General features: G+C 42.1%; 1 protein-coding gene across 1 annotated transcript in view; it reads right to left on the reverse strand.

Annotated features, from left to right (window-relative positions):
- The window catches only part of SH3RF2 (SH3 domain containing ring finger 2), a 188,611-nt gene that overhangs the window by 62,656 nt on the left and 102,935 nt on the right, over positions 1-23,020 (reverse strand). Inside the window, exons 3-4 of the mRNA XM_089673020.1 lie at positions 19,263-19,358; positions 15,408-15,722 (exon numbers count right to left, since the gene is read on the reverse strand). Coding sequence (XP_089529146.1) covers positions 15,408-15,722; positions 19,263-19,358 — 411 coding nt within the window. The remainder of the gene's footprint in view (positions 1-15,407; positions 15,723-19,262; positions 19,359-23,020) is intronic.

Raw genomic sequence — 23,020 nt, forward strand, 5'->3', positions numbered from 1 at the left:
TAATTATACCACTCTTCATGCAAAAAATGTTCCAGTTCTCACAGAGATGCTGGAGCTGGGAAAGAAGACCGAATCTTGTTCTCCATAATTTACAATAGTGGCTGTAAGATATTAAGGTCCAGCAACTGTGGCACCCAGGGAAGGTGTGAAACTGTCTGCATGCTTGTCAAACTTCAATTTGACAACACCAGCTGTGTGAATTGAATAATATGGTAAATGGCACTCTCTTCAGGAAACAATGTCTTCACCATGGGGTGCACATGGTCGACCTACATTTGTACATAGTCGCAGGCAGTTACTCTACATTTCAAGGTGATGATGAGGCCTTAGGAATACCAAGATATTACTGCCCTAACCATGATTGCTCCACCACTATTTTTTACCATTGGTACAAGACAGTCCTGGTTGTAAGCTTGGGACGGTGTTTGCCACAGGTAAATGCATCAGATAGTTTGGGAACAATGTGAGGCTCAATTCATCGGACCATATTACGGTCTTCCATTGATCGATAGTCCATGATTTATTAGTGTTACATCACTTTCTCCTCTTCTGAACATTAATATCGGTCTTAAGTGGTTTGGCAATTGCAGCTGGCCTGTGAATATTTTGCTTATGGAGTTCCCTTCGCACGGTTTTGTGGACATGTGCTTTGGAAGACTGAGATTGAGCTCTGCAGTCACTTTTGCAGCAGATGTTTTCTTATTCTGGGTCACAATCCTGAGCAATGTCTTTTTGTCTCTTTCGGACAGTTTTTCGGACAATCATGTCAACCGCACCTATGCATATCAGATGACGTTTTCCAGAAAACTGTATATGCCGTCATAACCTTTAATACTGTACTTTGTGACACCGCAGATGCATTGGTAACTGTAGTCATTGAGGCACTAGCTAAGTGGGCACCAACAATTTGTCCTCTTTGAATGACTCTGTGTTACTAGCAGCACATGCATTGAATGATGAAAATGAGGCTTCCCACCTGTTAGCTAGGTGTCTCATCATACAACTGAAGCAAAAGAATGTTACATCACTTCCACTTTCAAAGTGAAACTTGTAGTCACTTTCACACCTGCAAATCATGTAGTGTTTCCATATTTTTGTCCAACCCCTGTATCTTTAGAACAAAATGCAATGATTCACTGAGAATATTAATTCAGACATTCCTTCATTTTCAGCCCTGCCAGTCAGAAGCAAGCTTCATATATGAATTCTTTTCTCTGGATTTTGCCCATTTCAGTCACCACAATACTATACGGAGTAATACACATGATAAAACTGGAGAAACACACCTGTATTCTCCTGATAACAGCTTACAAATATTTAAAATTAATAAGACAGCGTTCACTCAAGAAATGATAACCTCTACTTTAATTTGAAACAAATCCCTTTTGTTTCAATTACATTTTTATTGCTTTCTACACCTTGTGAAGCGCTATGTCTGATATATTGGCAGTACACCCATCATAAAAAGTCAGTGAAAATAACTTGTTTATAATTGCAGGTTGTGAGAACTCCTAACAAATCTGTCATTCAGTCTGGAATGGCTTAACTGTTAAGACTTGCATGATAAAATGTGGAATTCTGAGTGCTGTAATATGTTTTAGCCCATGAAGCATAAGCCCAAGCTTTTAGCCCGGTAATCAAGTGAAACTTACCCCCTACTATATCTACCTCACCACAGTATTTTATCTTGGGGCCTCAGCAGAATATTCCAGTTTATTCAGAGTATTCAGGGAACTCCTCAAAACCTTCAAGCAGTCTCAGAGGAACCCTTGATATAAGTTTATGTCTCAGGAAACCCTTGCAAGAAACTAATATATCTGTAGATTATAGTACACTATCGCGATCAGTAATTTATAAATATAAGAATGATTATAAATGATAAATAAGGAATGAGGCCTACTTAGCACTTTTGACACATGGAGCAGATCCCTTTTAAAACTCCCCTGCCCCCTTAGATTGGGAGGAGGGCCCTTTTACCTTGGTGGTAAGTGGAAGAGGGACCCTCTTAGATTGGCAGTCTGTGGGAGAAGGATAAAAGGTAAAATGGTAATAGGAAAAATGGCAACTTACACTGGATATCAGTTTAGTGCCTGCTTTCGTGGATGGTCTGTAGTAAGAATGCACCCTTACAGATGAATATAAAGATAACCCGTGCCAGTAGACATTCAGCTGAAATAAGAGAGGTGATGCTCCACAGGTCCCCTGCTACTAAATCTGCTGAGTGATGGTGCAGCACCAGAAGGTGGGAGATGCATCTGCCATTACCCAGAGTTCAAGGAAACCCTGTTAAGTTCTAGAGCAGGGGTCCTCAAACTATGGCCCGCGGGCCACATGCGGCCCGCCGAGGCCATTTATCCGGCCCGCCGATAGGGGCGTATTTTCCGCAAGGAATGGACACTAAGTACAGGGGTGGGCAGGGGGCTGCTATACCTTACCTGGCTCCAGTCCCAGTCCCACGACGATCCAGTCCAGGAAGCACTGTTCCTTCATTCACTCCAGCCACTCCCTCACTCCTGCCGTTTGGCTCCGCCTCCTCACCGGTGATTGGGCACCAGAACTGTAGCTCAGGAAAGGCACACAGGCGGCCAATCACCTGTGAGGAGGCAGAGCCGAGTGGCCCCGCGAACATCGAGTGAGGGAGAGGCCAGGGTGAAGGAGGACAGCTGACAGGTAAGTGTGCCGTGCAGATGGTGCTCCTGCAACCAGGTATGCTGGCTGCAGCAGCACCATGCTGGAACAGGGGTCAGCAAGTTAAGTGTCATTGGTGTCAGTGGGAATAGTGCCCCATCATTGGTGTCACTGATACTAATGATGGGGTATTATTCCTCCCACTGACACCAATGATGGGGCACTATTCCTCCCCCCACTGACACCAACGATGGGGCACTATTCCTCCTCCCCACTAACACCAACGATGGAACACTATTCCTTCCCCCACTGACACCAATGATGGATTACTATTCGCGCCCACTGACACCAATGACGTACTATTCCTCCCACTGACACCAAAGATGGGGCACTATTCTTCCCACTGACACCAATGACGTACTATTCCTCCCACTGACACCAAAGATGGGACACTATCCCCCCCACTGACACCAATGACGTACTATTCCTCCCACTGACACCAAAGATGGGGCACTATTCTTCCCACTGACACCAATGATGGGACACTATTCCTCCCACTGACACCAATGACGGGCCACTATTCCCCCCCCCACACTGACACCAACGATGGGGCACTATTCCTCCCCCCACTGACACTAATGATGGGGCACTATTCCTCCCCCCACTGACACTAATGATGGGGCACTATTCTTCCCACTGACACCAATGATGGGGCACTATTCCTCCCACTGACACCAATGATGGAGCACGATTCTTCCCACTGACACCAATGATGGGGCACTATAACTCCCACTGACACCAATGATGGGGCATGTTTCTTCCCACTGACACCAATGATGGGGCACCATTCCTCCCACTGATACCAATGATGGGGCACGTTTCTTCCCACTGACACCAATGATGGGGCACTATTCCTCCCACTGACACCAATGATGGGGCACGTTTCTTCCCACTGACATCAATGATGGGGCACTATTCCTCCCACTGACACCAATGATGGGGCACTATTTCGCTCCATAAGACACACTTGGGGGGAAATGTCTGTGCGTCTTATGGAGTGGCTGGCCCAGTATTCCCGCCACCGTTGTATGTCCGCAGTCTCTGGTCATCTCCTGTACTGTGTCCGCATTTGTTTAACATTTTTTTTTTCTAGAAACTATAGTCTGGCCCTCCAATGGTCTGAGGAACAGTGAACTGGTCCCCTGTTTAAAAAGTTTGAGGACCCCTGTTCTAGAGTGACCCCAGGGTTTCACAGGGCCCTGGTTAAGAAAGGATCCCTTAGAGGTACAGTATGTCACAGAAGTGAGTACATCCCTCACATTTTTGTAAATATTTTATTATATCTTTTCATGTGACAACACTGAAGAAATGACACTTTGTTACAATGTAGTGAGTGTACAGCTTGCATAACAGTGTAAATTTGCTGTCCCCTCAAAGTAACTCAACACACAGCCATTAATGTCTAAACCACTGGCAACAAAAGTGAGTACACCCCTAAGTGAAAGTGTCCAAATTGGGCCCAATTAGCCATTTCCCTCCCCAGTGTCATGTGACTCATTAGTGATACAAGGTCTCAGGTGTGAATTGGGAGTAAGTGTGTTAAATTTGGTGTTATCGCTCTCACTCTCTCATGCTGGTCACTGGACTTTCAACATGGCACCTCATGGCAAAGAACTCTCCGAGGATCTGAAAAGAAGAATTGTTGCTCTACATAAAGATGGCCTAGGCTATAAGAAGATTGCCAAGACCCTGAAACTGAGCTGCATCACAGTGGCCAAGACCATACAGCAGTTGAACAGGACAGACTCCACTCAGAACAGGCCTCGCCATGGTTGACCAAAAAAGTTGAGTGCACGTGCTCAGCGTCATATCCAGAGGTTGTCTTTGGGAAATAGATGTATGAGTGCTGCTAGCATTGCTGCAGAGGCTGAAGGGGTGGGGGGTCAGCCTGTCAGTGCTCAGGCCAGATTAACAAAAGGTTATAACCCCTGTGTCAGCAACATGGTGCATCAGGCTAATGTTTGGGCACATACATATGTGCGCTATCTGGCTAATGGGCATGTGCATAAGTACAAATGGGATCACATTTCTGCAGACATAGAAGACAGACTGCACGTATATCATCGCTAATATGTACAAGCCCGCACAGACTTGTGTGCACATCCACCACTGCCAAGCGGGCTATTTAAACCTAAACTCTGCACAAGCTCTTTGCTCAATGCTCTTCAGTCTTGTTCCTGTTATCCAGTTCCTGATACACATCTTGATCCTGTTACTGAGTCAACTTCTGCATTGACCTTGCTCTCGGAATATCCTTGTCTACTGATGTTTGCTGTGTGCCTCTGCTACCAACCTTGGCTTGGACAACTGACCACACTTTTGCCTAGTGAATCTGTACCTCGCTGCCTGGTTGTTGCCGATTTCTGCCTGTTCCTGACTCTGATTCTGCTTATGTCCTGGTGTCTTTCCATTCGGCTATCATTTGACTAAGTTAGGACTTGACTCCACCTTTAACTGGACCTGACATTATATACCAGTGCCCCAACATTCCTGCTCACAGTGTCTACACCTTTTCTTCACTTCCACAAACCCTGTCTCAACATCCGGAGCTGCTCGGATGGGATGCAAGAGGCCACCCTCATCATCTCAGGCTCTGCATAAAGGTATAACAAAATGATGTGTGGCGCTAAAAAAGTTAAATGAACATGAGGTAGTAATCAGATGTCAATTGCTGATAAAAGTTCATAAAGTGATTGAAGTGCTCATTAACCATACATCTTCTTGACTCGGTGAAAGTGCATATATAGAAATAATAAGCAATGTGCACTCACCAGAAGGCGCATGAAAATGCTCATGTGTATTATTTATGATGTCGTCAAAGATCACTATGGGATGACAACAGGAATCCAAAGCCTTTCCTCTGTGGGCAGGCGGACTTTAAAGCATGGATTCCCCAGTATCCAGATCTTCCAGAGCTCCCTAAATGTGGGTGCAGTCCTCTGTGGTTAATGGAGGCTCCTTCTCTGGTAGGACAGCTGTGGATCAAAAGCTCCTCAAAGGAGTCAGAGTAAAGGGATGCCCACAGTGTAGTAACCTCCAGATTGGCCTGTAACAGGCTAATAACGCTTTTTGTCCACTCAATGGGACTGATGTTTGTTGTACCGTATAAAGAGTGGTGGGTCCCTCTCAGGCTTCTTCCCGTCTGTATAACAGAAATCGGACTGGGAGAGGAAGAAGTGTGGTAAGGAGCCGTCTACTGTGCTATAGTGCTGTATAACAGAAATCAGACTGGGAGAGGAAGAAGTGTGATGAGGAGCCATCTATTGTGTTATAGTGCTTATGTACTAACAAGCAGAATGCTGATAAGAGGAAAAAGCAGCGAGGCTTATCAGTCTGCTGCTTCCCTTTCACTGTCCTGTCACAGGGAGGAGGTAGTGAGGAGACCTGTAGGTGTTACTTAACTGCAGCAGGGAAAAATCTGGTCTTCTGCTCTGTCATACAGGGCTGTGCTGTGTGGCATAGCTTGGTAAATGTCAGAATGGGATCACCAAAAAAATAAATTCTTTAGTCAGTAAAACACCATCCATACATGTATGTGTTGTATTGTATTGTATTGCTGGGGAAACAAGCTCCAATTGAGTAGCTTCCTGCTCAGGTAGAGGATGGCATGTTCCTCCCCTAAATGGACAACTTGTCTTGGAATTGCTCCTAAGCCATAGGTAGAAGCCCTGGTTTGCAGCAGAAACCAATGTTTGAAATCTGGGGCTTGTCATACAGGAGCACTGGCCAACATCTTCTTCCAGGCCTGAAAGGCTTTTTCACACTCTGACATCCAGGAGACCAGCTTAGGCAGTTTACTGTTCATTAGGTTAGGAGTTTAGCCATGGAACTGTGATTGCACAAACATTTTATAGAAGTCTGTTGTCCCCAAGATTGTGATAACCTGCTTGTTGGTTTGGGGGTTAGGCCAGACCAATATGACATGAGTTTCCCTGTCACAGGGTGCCTCCTCATACCTAGCATCACAGGTACTTGACGTTCGTCATGCCAATCTGACACTTACTGGGTCTGACTGTCAGTTTAGCCACTGCCAGTTAGTCTAGGACTTTGGACAAGTGCACAAGATGTCCTTCGCAGGTAGGTCTGAACACTGCAATGTCATCCAAGTAGGTGAATAAAAATGCTTCCACCCTTCCAGTAAGTCATTCACAACTCTCTTAAAAGGTGACTGGCACATTCTTCATCCCAAAAGGCACAACTGTATACTCAAATAATCCAAACTGGGTAATGAAAGCTGATTTTCCCGAGCCTCAGGTGCTAGAAAAATTTGTCAGTACCCCATATTAAGGTCCATGATTCTTTGATAGTGGGAAGCTACCAGCTTATCCAACAGCTCATCGACCCTGGGCATCGGGCATGCCCCAGCAGCAGTTATGGCATTCAGTTTCCATTAGTCAATACAGAACCTGGTGGTTTGATACTTTTTGGGGACCAGAACATCTGGTGATCCACATCATACCCATATTGTACCCACATTATACGTCTGCTCTCTATCATTTTGGTCATACCAGAAATTTTGCTCGACCTGAGCCTGTGTCATGTTCTTCTGTATCATCCCAAACAGTGTTTTTGTTTTGTCCTGGTACTTAGTACTTAATCCAGCACACATTTTTCATATTAGGCCCTCTCACTTGCCTTTCATATAGGAGTTCAAATGGTTAAAAGCCTGTGGAACTTGGGTACCTCTCTGTAGGCAAACAGCAGATGAGGCAAATATAATTCCAGTCACTTTTTTACATCTCCACAAACATCCTCATCATTTGTTTAAAAGTTCCATTGAAACACTTGCATGAACTGTTCGTTTGTGGATGGTATGGTCTAGCCACAATATGCATAATCCGTATTTTCCAACAGGGTCTCCGCAAAGAATCCTACTCTTCTAACAATTCCTAGCAAGGCATCAGTGGCCTTATCTGTTCTGAGGGAGGATAGTGCCACAGTCTCTTGTTACTGAGTAGCATAAGCCACTACTGTCAGCATGTAGTTTTGCCTTAACTATTGGGGAAGACTAGAGGAAGAGAGAAGTCCAACGCCACCCTCTTAAAAAGTTCATCAATTACAGGCAAAGGTTATAGTGGAGTCCTGTGGAATCTTCCACTTTGCCAACCTGATGGCTGGTAACACAGGAACCAAAAGAAGTTGGCTATGTCTGTAAGCATGTTCAGCAATAAACAATTCTTCATTGATTGGTCCTTGGTCTTAGTGATTCCCAGGCCTTTTAGGGGAATGTCATGTGCCACCATCCACAAGTGTCTCTTAAAATGTGTTAGGTACAATAAGTTTCCTTTTAACCATTTTTGCCTCATTACTCTTGGTCTGATTTGTCTGACTTCTGCACTGGGGTCTTGAAAGCTAGTGACAATTTGATTTTCCTTGATGACAAGCTGTAGGTTGGTGTGGTTGCCTCTTGCTTTTCCACTGACAAATAACACAGAGGAATGGGTGCTAACTAGCTGTCTGGTAATTTTGACTTCTTCTGCTCAGGGCAATTGCTTCTGAGGTGTCCTGGATGGCCACAAGGGTATTAGCTAATGTTAACTTGTTACTAGGAGCTCCAGGTGCTATTTGCTGGGGGACTTAGCTAATAGACTAGAAGAGGGAGCCCTTCGGTGTTCACATACCCAAGTGCTTGTGTAAGTTTCTGCTAATTTTGCTGCTGCTTTGAGGTCCTCCAGGGACTCACAGCAATACTTTTTTCAGTCATTAACTGACAGAATGCGATATTCCTGTGTCTGAAAGTTTTTCTCGCAGCAACCTAAATTTCTTGTAATATAGTTCTAGTGTCAGGTGATATTTTGTGATTGTGGAGTATTTTATGGTTTTATAATTATCTTTCTCACTTGGCAATTCCACATAGGGATCTAGGGCTTTGCCACTTAGCCCTGGAGTCAGATACCATGCCAATGTTTCTGTGGTACGTGGAGCTGATTAAACATTTTTCAAACCATAGCAAGTAAGTATCAATCACACTGTCCTTATACATGACTGGAAACCTGGCTGAATGGCTCACAGCCAAAGGTGTTTCACTGTGCTCAGAAAAACCAAGAGACTGATTTTGTTGCTGTTGCTGGACCTTAGCCATCTCAAATTAATGCCAATGGGCAGTTTTCCCCCATCCGGCCTATCTCTCAGCCTGATGCTTTAGCAAGTAGCCATAGCAAGTATCCATTGCAGTGCTTACTGCAGCTCTAGAGAGTTGATATTGGCTACAGACAGGCCAGTGCTGGAATGCACACTTTGTTGGTACATTACGTTCAGTCCTTATACCCTCACTTGTCTAGGCTGTACTGGAGCCACTTGCACTGAGACAGATGAAGCCCCTTCTCTTCCAGAATTCGCTGTGCATGAAAATCTGTAACTCACAAACCAGATCATCCTTTCATTTGCCATGCATTAGAATATGCTTGCGTGGTGCATATCCTTGGAAGAACCGTTGATATATAGGATGTCTGGCAGTGCAACACCCTCTGACACATCAAGGCTGGATAAAATAATATTTATTTGGCTGACACACCCAAAAAAGCAACAATAACAACAGTAAACAGTTACAAACAAAGAACAAAATTATATGTTATGCTAATAACAATTTACAAACCATGTATTATGGCACACAACCTCAATGAGTACCCAAATCCTGATTCACGGGGGTAAAATTCACACTTTCTAGGTCCTGAATTACAGGGGAACTCTAAATATGGGTTATACTCATTTAGAGGCTAAGTCCCTCTGTAACTTCTCCCACTAGCCAGTGGCTCCCAAACTGAATCTAAAATTAGGGCATGGTCAGTGGCCTCTTACTACTCAGCAGTCAGCCTCCCTCTTGTGGATGGTCCGTACACCTGATGTTGGCTAGCGTTGGGGCCTAAGATGATGTTGAACTGCTATTAACAAATTTTATTGTAATCTGATCAGTAATGTGGAGGGGTCCCAAAAACTGAATCTTAAATTAGGGTGGGTAGTGCTGTCCCTTTAGGAGGGGATTAACAAGATGCTGGCCAGTGGCCTCCGTCTCCAAATGTCCATAACCCAGGACATTCAATAGGCTGCTTCCTGCAAGATCTTATAGTGATGACAAAAACTGTGGCTGGTAGCGATGATCTCGGGTGAAGCTAGTTGCGCTCTGGCCTTGGGTGTTTTCTGTCATGGTTCATTAAGTCCCTCTTCTCCAGGGTACAATGCTTCCAATGACAGTATTGGTCTTTGGGGATGCAACAGATCAGTCCCAATCCAACAAGCATGAGGTAGCTTTGGTACTCCACTGCATCACCAACCTCAGCAAAGTCCACAGGGCAGAAACACCTGCAGTTGCACAGCACTGCTCTTCCTCATGAGACCTCAGCCCTGGACATTCCCATTATTTTCTTGCGCCACAGTATTTCTCCCTGGGAATTGTACTTCCACAATATCCTTTACTGGATCAGGCTGTATTCTTGTGAACTACACCTCCCAACATTCCTTGCAGCTTCCAACAGTCTTTACACAACTGGAGGCTGGCTGTTTTCTTACCATGCAGTGTTGCAGCCAATCACTGCCCTCCAGTTGCTGTCCTGGGCTGTGGGCTGGGCTAAGTACAGCCAGCAGCCAATAAAAATCTTCTTGGCAGGTTGCTAGGGGTGGATCCTACCCCTTGCCTGCACTAACAGCCAAACAGTGCTCATTCTTCCTCTCTGCAGCTGCCACTCAAACAGAGAGGAGAGATAAAAAATGTGACTTTGATAATTTCAACAGAAACCCAGAACATATTTTTCATTACTTTACAGGCACTTACAAAGTATTTTTTTTGTAAACTAGCACACCTGGAAAATGGGAATACACCATGATGTCAGTATAGTACTGTACCAGCTAACTCACATATAAGTCATATACTGAATATGGGGTACAGTATTGGGCACCACATGGTAAGAACGCCATAGGAAAGTGCAAAGACAATCATATCAATTTATAAAAGGGATAGGAGATCTCAATATAAGAAAGTCAAAAACAGGCATGTTTAGTTTATGGATACAATAGATGGGGATGTAAAATAACATAACATAACACAACATAATAAAAATATATCCATTGCCATTAATACAATGTATTTATATTGTTGTTTTATTCTGACCGGTGTACAAAGGATAAGGTTATATCAGTTGAATAAAGGTAAAGCAATTTTATCTTTAGCACATGAAGGGCTTTTTTTCATTAGGACAGGATAAGCTTTAGAAGTACTACTGCAGGAAGTTTTTGTGACTTAATGTATATAAGTGTAGCGCTACCCATAGAAGAGCCACTAAATTTTTTTGTGACTTCACTGCACACCTGAGGATGACACACCTCACTCAACACTTACCAACACACCTTGAGGTATTTCAAATTTTTATTAGGCCAATACAAATTATTGATTTATTAGGCCAAGCATAGCATAAAAGAAGAGAGGATTATCAAGTGTACTTATACAAACAATCAATAAGGCAATAACATTACTCTGAGAAACATGGTTAAACACATGCAGTATTCTGACTAACAGTAATTACCAAAACTGAATTGCATTTACCTAGCATCAGTATATAAAGACAGTCCTAACTTGCTAAAACAGTCCCCATTTTGTCACACTGGCCATTGAATGATGAAATAACAAAAAAGGTTGACTGGCAAAGTTGGGGCCCTTGAAGAAAGCACACCAGTTCCCAGAAGTCAACAGTTTAAGTTGTATGATCTTACCAGTCTCTTACCAGTTCCAGGGCACCCTCGTCTTGCTATGACTTATTACAAGTCAAGTTCAAGTCAGACAGGCATAGAAGTTGCTATGATCTCTCTCTTTCAACCCTGCTGAGACAGTCCCTTTTTAACTTTCTTACAAACTGTAGGAATGCTCTCCAGTACAGTCTTTGCAATCCAAAGGGGCACTGGATTGTTCCCTACTAAAGAGGAGTTAACACAACCCCATTGGGATAGAATTATCTCACAGAGCCAGGAAACAAGAAATGTCAGTGGCCAAGAGACCTCTCATCACAGAAGGCACTCTCTGAACTGCAGTTGTTTCTTTGTAGGTTTGCAAAAGGGTCCTTCCTTGCAAGTTAGCACCCAGCAGTAGTAGCCAGCGGTCACAATCATTTACCGTTTCCAATAAGTGAAACACTGATCCTCAGTGCGGGCTCTCCAAGGTCCCTTCACATCTAGCACTGAAAAGAGTTTGATGGAAGAAGCAGTCTCTGATCAGTAGACGTCTCCTGGGCAGCACAGCATCAGATAGCTCTAGCAAACTCTGGCCACACGTCACTGTTTCCCCTTCACTGCAACCTTGTTCTCTCTCTCAGCTACTTAACACAGGAAAATGGTTGCAGCAACACATGGTCCCAACAGTGGCTTCCTCCCTGCATTCTCCAGGCTGGTGGCACAACACAGCTCCCTTTTCCAACAGCGCAATTCACTCTCCCTTGCTCTGTTGCATCATTTTGCCAAAATGGCTGCCCCCTGCACTGGAGACATGCCATAGATGAACATTGCAAAGTGGTCTCAACAGTGGCTTCCTCCCTGCATTCTCCAGGCTGGTGGCACAACACAGCTCCCTTTTCCAACAGCGCAATTCACTCTCCCTTGCTCTGTTGCATCATTTTGCCAAAATGGCTGCCCCCTGCACTGGAGACATGCCATAGATGAACATTGCAAAGTGGTCTCGTTAAAAATGGCTGCTGCATTCCTGTATTAATGAATATTCAGTTTAACCCTGTCCACAATGCAGAAGGATAATTGAGCAGTGCAGTGGTTCCATAGCAGATATACGCTACAGTCCAGGTTATATAGGAAAATTGAAACATGAATCTAGTGCTTTCTTTACGAGTGATAGTATCCTCAGTTATAATTTGTAAAAGAAATCAAGGTAAAATTTTGCTAGCAAAGCTTTTACAATACAATATATTTAAAATGCCTTACTGAAAGAATAGTAGTGGATTGTGAATTTTACAACAATTTGCTGGTTGCATGCTACTATGTGACCATAAATCATTCAATTCAAGAAGTCATATGCACAGAAGACTATTATTTAATTGGTTTTACTGGGTGATCCTGTTTCAGTATATTGCTTGCAATGTTTACTCAAATAGCTAAATATAACTTTGAAATCTATTTTATATTCAGTTCACATATCCTTTCTATACTAAAAAGTCAAAGAGTGACACTTCAGAGGCTGCAATTGCCTATGTGACTGCCTACTGTGATTCTCTGTAAGTACCTCCTTCTCCAGCTTCTAGTCTTTTTTTGATTGTTGCGTGTACCTACATTGATTTTTCCCTGCCCAGAAGCAGAGGAAGATTCCCCCTGGGTACACACTGGATTTTCCTAAGAAACATATCTAGGAAACACTTCAGAGACGGGAAATGGGAAATGTGACTCACAGCAATGACCCGGATAACACCAGGTCAGGTAATGAGGAGAAAAGTACATAACAGGGAAACAGCAATTAATTTAAGCATCTCTGATATTGATCTGTCCATTATTGTATTCAAGATTTTACATATTATTCCCATTAGGTCTTCATCGTGTGAGATCTCTGGTACTCCTCTTATCCTTAGATTACATCTCCTATCCCTATTTTCTTGTTCCTCTATCCTATATAGCAGCTTTCTTTGTTCTTTTCTCATTTCTATCGTCCGCTTTTCTAGTTTCAAAATAATTTGGGCCTGTTCTTCGACTTTTCCCTCTGTTTCTTCCACTCTTGCTATCATTTGCCCCAGATCTTTCTGTATTATCACCATCTCTTGTTTTATTGATTTTTCAAGACTTGAAACATTTCTGCTATTTCTCTTTTGTTTGGCATTTGTAGTTCCTTTTCTTGTTCTTCCACCTCCACTATTTCTCTGCATTTTTGACTACCGATAGCCGTTTCCAGGGATAGTCTAGGACTTTCTTCCATACTGATTTCCAACACACTCCTTTCACTTAATCCTTGTTGTCTTTCTGGGGTCAGGTTCCCCTGTGAGGGTATATATTTTTTAATCGTACCTGTTTGGGAACTCTTGGGTCCACCTCCTTTGGCTATTTTGTTTTTCATGCCGTCCGAAATTTGAATCACTTATCCAAACTCTGTGGGGAGGGTTAGCTATTGTACAGTCCCAAATATCACTTTAAATTCTCTACCACCAGTCTCTTATTACTTTTTCTTCCTTACTTCTACTCCCCTGGGTAATCTCCCCCTATACATTCACTTTAAGTATAGTTCATTAATTTATTTCACGCAATATATTTCATTGCTCCTTCAGCTCTCACACTCACCCTCCTGCCGTCCTCTCTTCCACATGGGGTGGCTAACAGGTCTTCCTTCCGTGGGCTGTGAGCTTGATCTCTCCAGCCCCTCCGTCTGTATTGCGCCTTTACTTTTATTTTTATGGGGAGATTCCCCTGCGGGGTTCCTTTCTTGGGGGTCTGTACTTCAGCTTGTCGGTGGGAGAGCCGGCGTCTCCCTCTGCCTGTGATGCCGGCCGGCTTCTCTTCCTCTCAGTACTCCTTTGCGGGAGGTCACATGGCCGCTTCTTGTCCTCTGGGCTCCTAGCAACCTGCTGCCCCAGACGGAAAGCTCCAGCCGTCCTGCAGCAATGGTCCCCAGCCGCCCCGTCCTCCGCTCCGACCGACCCGCTCCACCACGTTTACCCATGCTCTATGTCTCCAGCAGGCACCCACTTACAGGTAGGGCTTAATGGGCACCTCTACCTTCATTGCAGGGCTCAATGAGGGACAGGAGGCTGTCTTACGGAGAGTGCTTACATTGCACTCTCCCTCACCGCCATGACCAGCGGGAAACAGCAATTAAAAGAAACAAATAAAACAGACATCTACCTATCTCCACACTGTGCAAAACGAAAAAAAAAAAGTTCTGGATGGGATAGTACTTTAAAGGACAGCTGTGTTTTTTTGTTTAACTGCTTAGCCATGCCTTTAGAGCATTCGGTAGATACTGTAGGTTGCAGACCTCCTCCTAGAATGCTAGATGTCTGACTGATTCAGACATTCGTACTCTGAGTTTTAATATTTCTTCTGTAAATAGGCTTGCTTGTTACTGCAATCTGGAGAAAAGTGGGTGTGGTCTACCTCAAATTGGCCATCATTCGTTGAGGCAGCCTGAAACGAATTCCGCAGCAGCTTGTGGTCATAGGTGGGTCTATGCAAGGCAGCAGTGGAACAAGGAGGTTTTGATCAGTGCTAAGTATTTCTTACACAAACACACAGCTATTCTTTGATGTTATTGAATAAATGTATTCCTAACTAGAGCATGTTTTCCATTTATATTTGCTGGGACTTCTGATTTATATTGGGCTTTAATACCTTGTGCCATGATAACAAGTAATAGCAAGCTGAGTTTTCATGAGACGCATGTAGTTCAGAAGCCAATCTACATTCCATATATCTGTGTCAACCAAAAAGATGCTCTAGGGCAGACACAGAATCTGCCAATGGAAACACCTTGGACTTTCCCAAGAAAACCTCAAGTCTGGCCTTGGCAAAAGGAAGTCTGTGCTGACCCTGCAACTTTCACAAAGCTAAGCTGATTATAATCATAAAAATAAACAGAAAAAAGGGGGGAAAAGTTTTTTTTACTTTTAATTCCACTCTTGGATTATTGCAGCTGGAAAATTCTCTAAAAAATCCTTTTGCCAACACTGGCTAGTAAACAATCAAATGCAACTGTGTAACAAAACCTGCCAAAGAAAACAATAGAATTTTACAAAAATTTGCCACATTACCTGGTTGGGTGTATTGGACAGGAATCTGGCCTTCTCAATAAGTGCTGTATTGCTTGAACTGATGAGTATGGGCATGCTAATTTCTGGAGTGTGCCTTACTGATGGAGAATGTACGATCTTGTTTAGTGTATTTAGGGCACTTGTTATCAGGAACTGCCTCTTTCGCCTGCCCTGTGGCACCTGATGTATTGTTGTAGATTCAGATGTAATATTGGAGTGAGACTTCTTCTGAGGAGAGGAGATGATGGCCATGTTATTTGCCTCTTTCCTTTTATATTTATTTGACTCCAGAAGTTGGTTGGCAGTGCTATTCAGCTGCAAATGAAATACATATCATCACAGCTAGGCCAAAGATGAAGCAAGCCATATATTATTTTAACAGTCATTCCCTGTTGCCCTGTGGCCTAAGATACAATTTTCTATGGATAATAATAGATAGTACAAAAACACCATTAAACCACAAGCATAGTCCCCGATACTGAAAGAGCATCATGGGACTACCCCATGCACCACTGCAGGTACTAATATCCAGTGTTTCTTTGGAACCCTTGATTAGTATAAATAAATGTTTAGGGACGCAAATGGCTTTGGGTGATGCTGCATCCATGTATTCTCTAAAATGTGTTGGCATTGTCCTATTAGGCACTTCAAGGGGCAGCAATGTCTGTTTTTGCTAAACAACTGATAGTATAAATACAGTATACACAGCAAAAGTAAGGTTTCCCAAACTACCCCAAGGGACATAAAAATTTGTAGGCCACATGGTCAAAAGGACAAGTCTGTAGCTGGAGACAGAGGCATATGTGTAAGGCCTGCATGACTGGGTTTGGAGTGCCAAGGTAACACATTGTTAACAACAATTATAGATGTAAGGGGAAGAGTATGAGAGGTGGAGTTAGATAACAGCATTGAATGAATATTCCCACCCTCTCACCTTTAGATTTTGTTTATAAGAGAGGGGAACAGGTTATGGGAATTAAGGGAGTCAGGATATTTACAATACCCTTGTCATGGTTTTTACGTTCTATTTACAAACATTGCCATATGATGTTTTTTGATCTCCCATCTAGGCACTGTAGGTGTGGTATCTCATCGATTTGTGCTGAAGTCAATGGGGTCACTGAAACCCCAAATGACTACAGCAATGATGTGTGTGCCCTCATCTTTCTGCAGACAGAAGGACAATATTACACTGACAATATTTATGTATAAAATTCCTTATTGGTCCTACATTGGAGACTGTGTATGTTTTGGTAAGTTACTAAGGTAGGATCTCCTATCTGAAGTACAGAAATCTATGTTATAATATTGTGATAATAAAGATTTTAAAGATACGTTTAAACAGGTGCAACTAACAAGACTACACTAAGTGGGTTGATAATATTTATTTATTTAGGAATATTTATAATATTTATATCTGAATAGTGAAAAAAGTAGGAAGCTAGAGCTGATATATATATATATATATATATATATATATATATATATATATACAGTCAGGTCCATAAATATTGGGACATCGACACAATTCTAAGATTTTTGGCTCTATACACCACCACAATGGATTTGAAATGAAACGAACAAGATGTGCTTTAACTGCAGACTGTCAGGTTTAATTTGAGGGTATTTACATCCAAATCAGGTGAACGGTTTAGGAATTACAACAGTTTGCATATGTGCCTCCCACTTATTAAGGGACCAAAAGTAATGAGACAATTGGTTTCTCAGCTGTTCCATGGCCAGGTGTGTGTTATTCCCTCATTATCCCAATTACAATGAGCAGATAAAAGGTCCAGAGTTAATTTCAAGTGTGCTATTTGCATTTGGAATCTGTTGCTGTCAAGTCTCAAGATGAGATCCAAAGAGCTGTCACTATCAGTGAAGCAAGCCATCATTAGGCTGAAAAAACAAAACAAACCCATCAAAGAGATAGCAAAAACATTAGGCGTGGCCAAAACAACTGTTTGTAACATTCTTAAAAAGAAGGAATGCACCGGTGAGCTCAGCAACACCAAAAGACCCGGAAGACCACGGAAAACAACTGTGGTGGATGACCGAAGAATTCTTTCTCTGGTGAAGAAAACACCCTTCACAACAGTTGGCCAGATCAAGAACACTCTCCAGGAGGTAGGTGTATGTGTGTCAAAGTCAACAATCAAGAGAAGACTTCACCAGAGTGAATACAGAGGGTTCACCACAAGATGTAAACCATTGGTGAGCCTCAAAAACAGGAAGGCCAGATTAGAGTTTGCCAAACGACATGTAAAAAAGCCTTCAAAGTTCTGGAACAACATCCTATGGACAGATGAGACCAAGATCAACTTGTACCAGAGTGATGGGAAGAGAAGAGTATGGAGAAGGAAAGGAACTGCTCATGATCCTAAGCATACCACCTCATCAGTGAAGCATGGTGGTGGTATTGTCATGGCGTGGGCATGTATGGCTGCCAATGGAACTGCTTCTCTTGTATTTATTGATGATGTGACTGCTGACAAAAGCAGCAGGATGAATTCTGAAGTGTTTCGGGAAATATTATCTGCTCATATTCAGCCAAATGCTTCAGAACTCATTGGACGCCGCTTCACAGTGCAGATGGACAATGACCCAAAGCATACTGCAAAAGCAACCAAAGAGTTTTTTAAGGGAAAGAAGTGGAATGTTATGCAGTGGCCAAGTCAATCACCTGACCCGAATCCGATTGAGCATGCATTTCACTTGCTGAAGACAAAACTGAAGGGAAAATGCCCCAAGAACAAGCAGGAACTGAAGACAGTTGCAGTAGAGGCCTGGCAGAGCATCACCAGGGATGAAACCCAGCGTCTGGTGATGTCTATGCGTTCCAGACTTCAGACTGTAATTGACTGCAAAGGATTTGCAACCAAGTATTAAAAAGTGAAAGTTTGATTTATGATTATTATTCTGTCCCATTACTTTTGGTTCCTTAATAAGTGGGAGGCACATATGCAAACTGTTGTAATTCCTACACCGTTCACCTGATTTGGATATAAATACCCTCAAATTAAAGCTGACAGTCTGCAGTTAAAGCACATCTTCTTTGTTTAATTTCAAATCCATTGTGGTGGTATATAGAGCCAAAAATGTTAGAATTGTGTTGATGTCCCAATATTTATGTACCTGACTGTATATATATATATATATATATATATATATATATATATACACATACACACACGCGCACACATTATATTGCCAAAAGTATTTGGACACCCCTTCAAATCATTGGATTCAGGTGTTCCAAACACCTCCAAGGCTACAAAAAAAATTCTTCTGCACTGAAGGTTCCCAAGAGCACAGTGGCCTTCATAATTCTCTGAAAAGTTTAGCACAACCAGGACTCTTCCAAGTACTGTTTGCCCAGCAAAAAAGCAATTGGGGGAGAAGGACCTTAGTAAGAGAGGTGACCAAGAACCTGATGGTCACTCTGACTGAACTCCAGGGATCCTGTGTGGAGATGGGACAAAGTTCCAAGAAGAAAGAACAAGTATAACTGAAGCCTTCCACAGATCTGGAACTTATGGCAGTGGCAGAGTGGCTAGACTCTGAGGCAGCCTCTCCTCAGTGCAAAACATATGAAAGCCCACTTGGAGTTTGCAAGTTTTTTTTGCTCAGTTTCACTGGGCAACCATCTCTTAGAAAAGTCCTTTCTAAAATTATTTTTCTGGTTTGTCATTATGGGGTACTGAATGTAGATTAATTAAAAAAATAATTTAAACAACTAGTACCAGGCTGCAGCATAACAAAAACGAAAAAAGTGAAGGGGGCTGAAAACTTTCTGATTGCACAGTATATACAGTTATTCACTGCAAATTAGCAGAATGTGCATGACTTTCGTACCTCTACAAAGAGCAGGGGGAAAATGCCAACTTGATCTCCCAACCGGCCTTCCGCCCAGTTGTCATCTACTCTCCGAATTACACTAATTATATCATCCTGTAAGAAAGACAAGAAGTTGTTAGGATATTACAATAAACAACCCATCCATGTTCATTAATATGTGCAATATATTTAAATTTACAAATAAACTCATTTTAAAGTGATCATATACCGTAGTTTTGACTTAGGTTCCAGCAAAGTTTAGTCACCCACTATGTTGCTGACAGTCTTTAGGATCCCCTCCTAAAATCCCATTTTGGAACCCACCACCACTGCAGATCTGGTTTTGAATTGAGCAGTAGTATCACCTAGTCTCTGCTATATCCCCACTGATGTAATGAAGGATACTGATGGTGCTTAAAGAGGATTTCCAGTCTCCTGTGTAAAAATTAAAAGTCAGCAACTACAAAAACTGTAGCTGCTGACTTTTAATAAACAACCACTCACCTGTCCCTTGATCCAGCAAAGTGCTCACCCCAGTCGTATTAACCTCTTATCTTCTGGCTTCGGTTCCAGCATCCAAACTGTGGGCACCCAACTGTGACAGCTTGTGACTTCACAGCCAGGTGCCCACTGCGCATGGGTGAGCTGTGCTGCGCTGCGCTGCGCACTATGAATGGCCCCGCAATCTTCTGGGACCTGTCACATGTCCCAGAAGACTACGGGGAGGGAGAGGGGGAGGAGAACTTCCACTTCCAATCACCTAGGCAATTGGAGCATAAGTGGGAGTGAGCACCTGTCAAATCGGGTACCCACTCTTCCCCACCCCACCAAAAGTGCCATTACTGAAAGAGGAGTGGAGTGGGGGGCCTTAAAGTGGAACTACTCTTTTTGGGTGAAGCTCAGCTTTAAACAAACTTGAAGAACAATGAGCATGGAAACCTTCTACTGGTAGAATGAATATATCATCCAAACAAACAAGAGAACCTGAAGCAAGAAATGTACTCTTTATATTTCTACCTTTTCTAAAAACTAGCACAAGAAGCAAACTTGTGTTTTAGCTCGCATCCATCAGATGAATAATATATATATGAGTACTGCATATCCAAACATAATAGGAGTAAAGGTGACATTTAATTTACTTTACAAAACTGTGAGGACATTAAGCTATTAAAATATATTTTTGTCACTTTAAATGAGAAAACGTTACATGTTTTATGGATTTGTTATAGAAATGATGATTTGTTACCACTTTTTGTTTTAAGGCAAGGCCATATTTCAGAGTACCTTCAAAGAAGAGCTTTCCTTTTTGATGTATTACATCATAACCTTTATTTTCATATACAAAAAAACCATCTCAATCACATAATTTGTTCTTTTCCACTGTTATATTGTTTCTCTCTTTAAGCCTGGGTTCACATATATGTGGTGGGGTATATCGCACGTGATTTGCACAGGAACCACACTGCATTCCTGTGCAAATCAAATGCAATTTTTGTGCGGTGCGATTGGAGCCATACATTTTGTATGGCTCTAATCGCAATGCACCTGCACCAAAAACGTGCAGGACCCTTTCTTTGGTCCACATTAGAATCGGATCACATGGGTATTCACACCTATGTGATCCAATTCTGCACAACACACCGTGTTTTGCGGACCGCTTTCGAGGTGCGATTCTGATGCAGTGCAGAATTCGCACAGAAAATGCTGCGAATTCCACACCGCATCAGTGTGAACCAGAAGTCAATGTAGCCTCCAGACAAACAGATAAATATACAGTTGAACTATACCTATAGGGACTGCTTTACCTGCCAAAGTATTTGTATATAGTGGGTATGAAAGGAAAGTAGGAAAGAATCACCTCCCTTTAAAATAATCACATTGTGTTGCTTTGCAGCCCGAAATGAAGACAGACACATATTTTGTTTTATTTAAACTTGCAACTTATAACATCCAAACAGGATCACCCCTTTGTGTCAGAATTTTGTTGAACCACCTTTTATGTTAATTACAGCCTTTAGTCTGTTGGGATATGTCTCTAATAACTTTCATCCCATTGACAACTTTCTGGCAGAGGGAAGCAGATTTTCCTCAAGAATTGAACAGTATTTTGCCCCATCTATTTTTCCTTCTATCCTGACAAGTGATCTAGTCCGTGCAATAGAGAAACCCCGGTCTTTTTTAATTTATTTAGCAAAAAATAAAAACCCCAGTGGTGAATAAATACCACTAAAAAACAGCTCTAGTTGTATGAACAAAATAATAAAAATATAGTTTGGGTACATTGTTGCATGACCACGCAAATGTCATTCAAAGTGCGACAGCGCTGAAATCTGAAAATTAGCCTGGGCAGGAAGGGGGTAGAAGTGCCCGGTATTGAAGTGGTTAATATTGCATATGAAATTCTTAAACTGAAATTATTACACAGAACTGCAACATATCACATATAGAGGTTTTCACATACTGATGCCAGACAAACTGTATATGTATGTAGTAGACATACTGTATATATTACATAGCAAAAATGTAGTGGCAATTATTTTATTCAAAGTACACTAAGCATTCCTAAATCCCTTTTTATTTGTTAAAGTCATGGGGCAGCTTACATGGGTAGGTCTGCCTGAGAGAAGTGCCAAATGCTATGCTAATTGCACTGCAAATACCATAAAATATATTGAAAAAAAATTATAGTTGCCTGACTGTAGACTGCTGACTGAAAATTCTAAATATTCAAGTATAATATGTTCTATTTATATTCCTTAAAGTGAAATACAAATTTATTTAAATTGTATTTTTCATCACTAAAAATAATAAATATGAAAATGTACACAAAAGCACCCAACAGCATCCTTAATATTAAAGCTACAAAAAAATGTTAAAGCTGTGTTCCATGTTCTACTGTAATGTACATTGCAATAGTGGAAGATATGATTGCTCCAGCTAAAGTTTTTTTGTAATTAGAAATGTTGCAACAATACAGAGAAAAAAATGCAAAACTAATGGTAGATATCTGACTGATGTGCTGTTGAAGCACATGGGGGACCTAATGCCCCCCACAGCCATTAATCACATCCTTTACTCATTAGTGACTGCTCAAAGTTGTATTGCCAGGTTCTGCTTAGCTTGTACTTCCCACTGCTTACCCAGCAATTGCTTTTGTCTTCATGTGATCTGATGCACGTTCCTTTTATTGAGTGCTAGTCCTGCCCTCTTTTACAAAAATTTGACATTGGCAAAATTAATTGGACCAGCCAAAACATTGCAACTGGGGCTGTTATGGGTTGTACATATAGAAAGTGGTGTGTTGTTCCACACTTCTGGCTGAGAGCCCCAACTCTGGCCAAAACAAAATGACACTTGGACCAAAAGCACCAGCAATCTCTATTGCCACTCTGCAAAAAAAAAAAAAAAACCCAACAAAAACCCTATATGCCATCTAGTGGGTAACACTTTAAAAGGAAACTAGAGCAGATACAACTGAGCTATGCCAACACTACACCCATCTGAAGTCATCTGAAATCAAAGATATTGGCAACTATAAACATATAGTTAGCAGGACACACAGGAGTCAATGATGAATGATTGATTATGGATAGATATTAAAACCACCCCGCAGGTAGTATATGTCCTTGAGTCAAGTTGAACACAACTTTCTCATGTTTCTCTTTAAGCAGATGCATTTTATTATAGACTGAGCTACAAAGCTATTCTCCATATGCAACAAGGTACACAGAAAAGTTGTATTCTGGGGCGAGAGACATAAACTCTCTCTGAACATG

The sequence above is a fragment of the Staurois parvus genome, unplaced genomic scaffold, assembly GCF_062004578.1.
Source record: "Staurois parvus isolate SC_StPar_1 unplaced genomic scaffold, SC_StPar_1.0 ptg000133l, whole genome shotgun sequence".
In the NCBI taxonomy this organism is placed as follows: Eukaryota; Metazoa; Chordata; class Amphibia; order Anura; family Ranidae; genus Staurois; species Staurois parvus.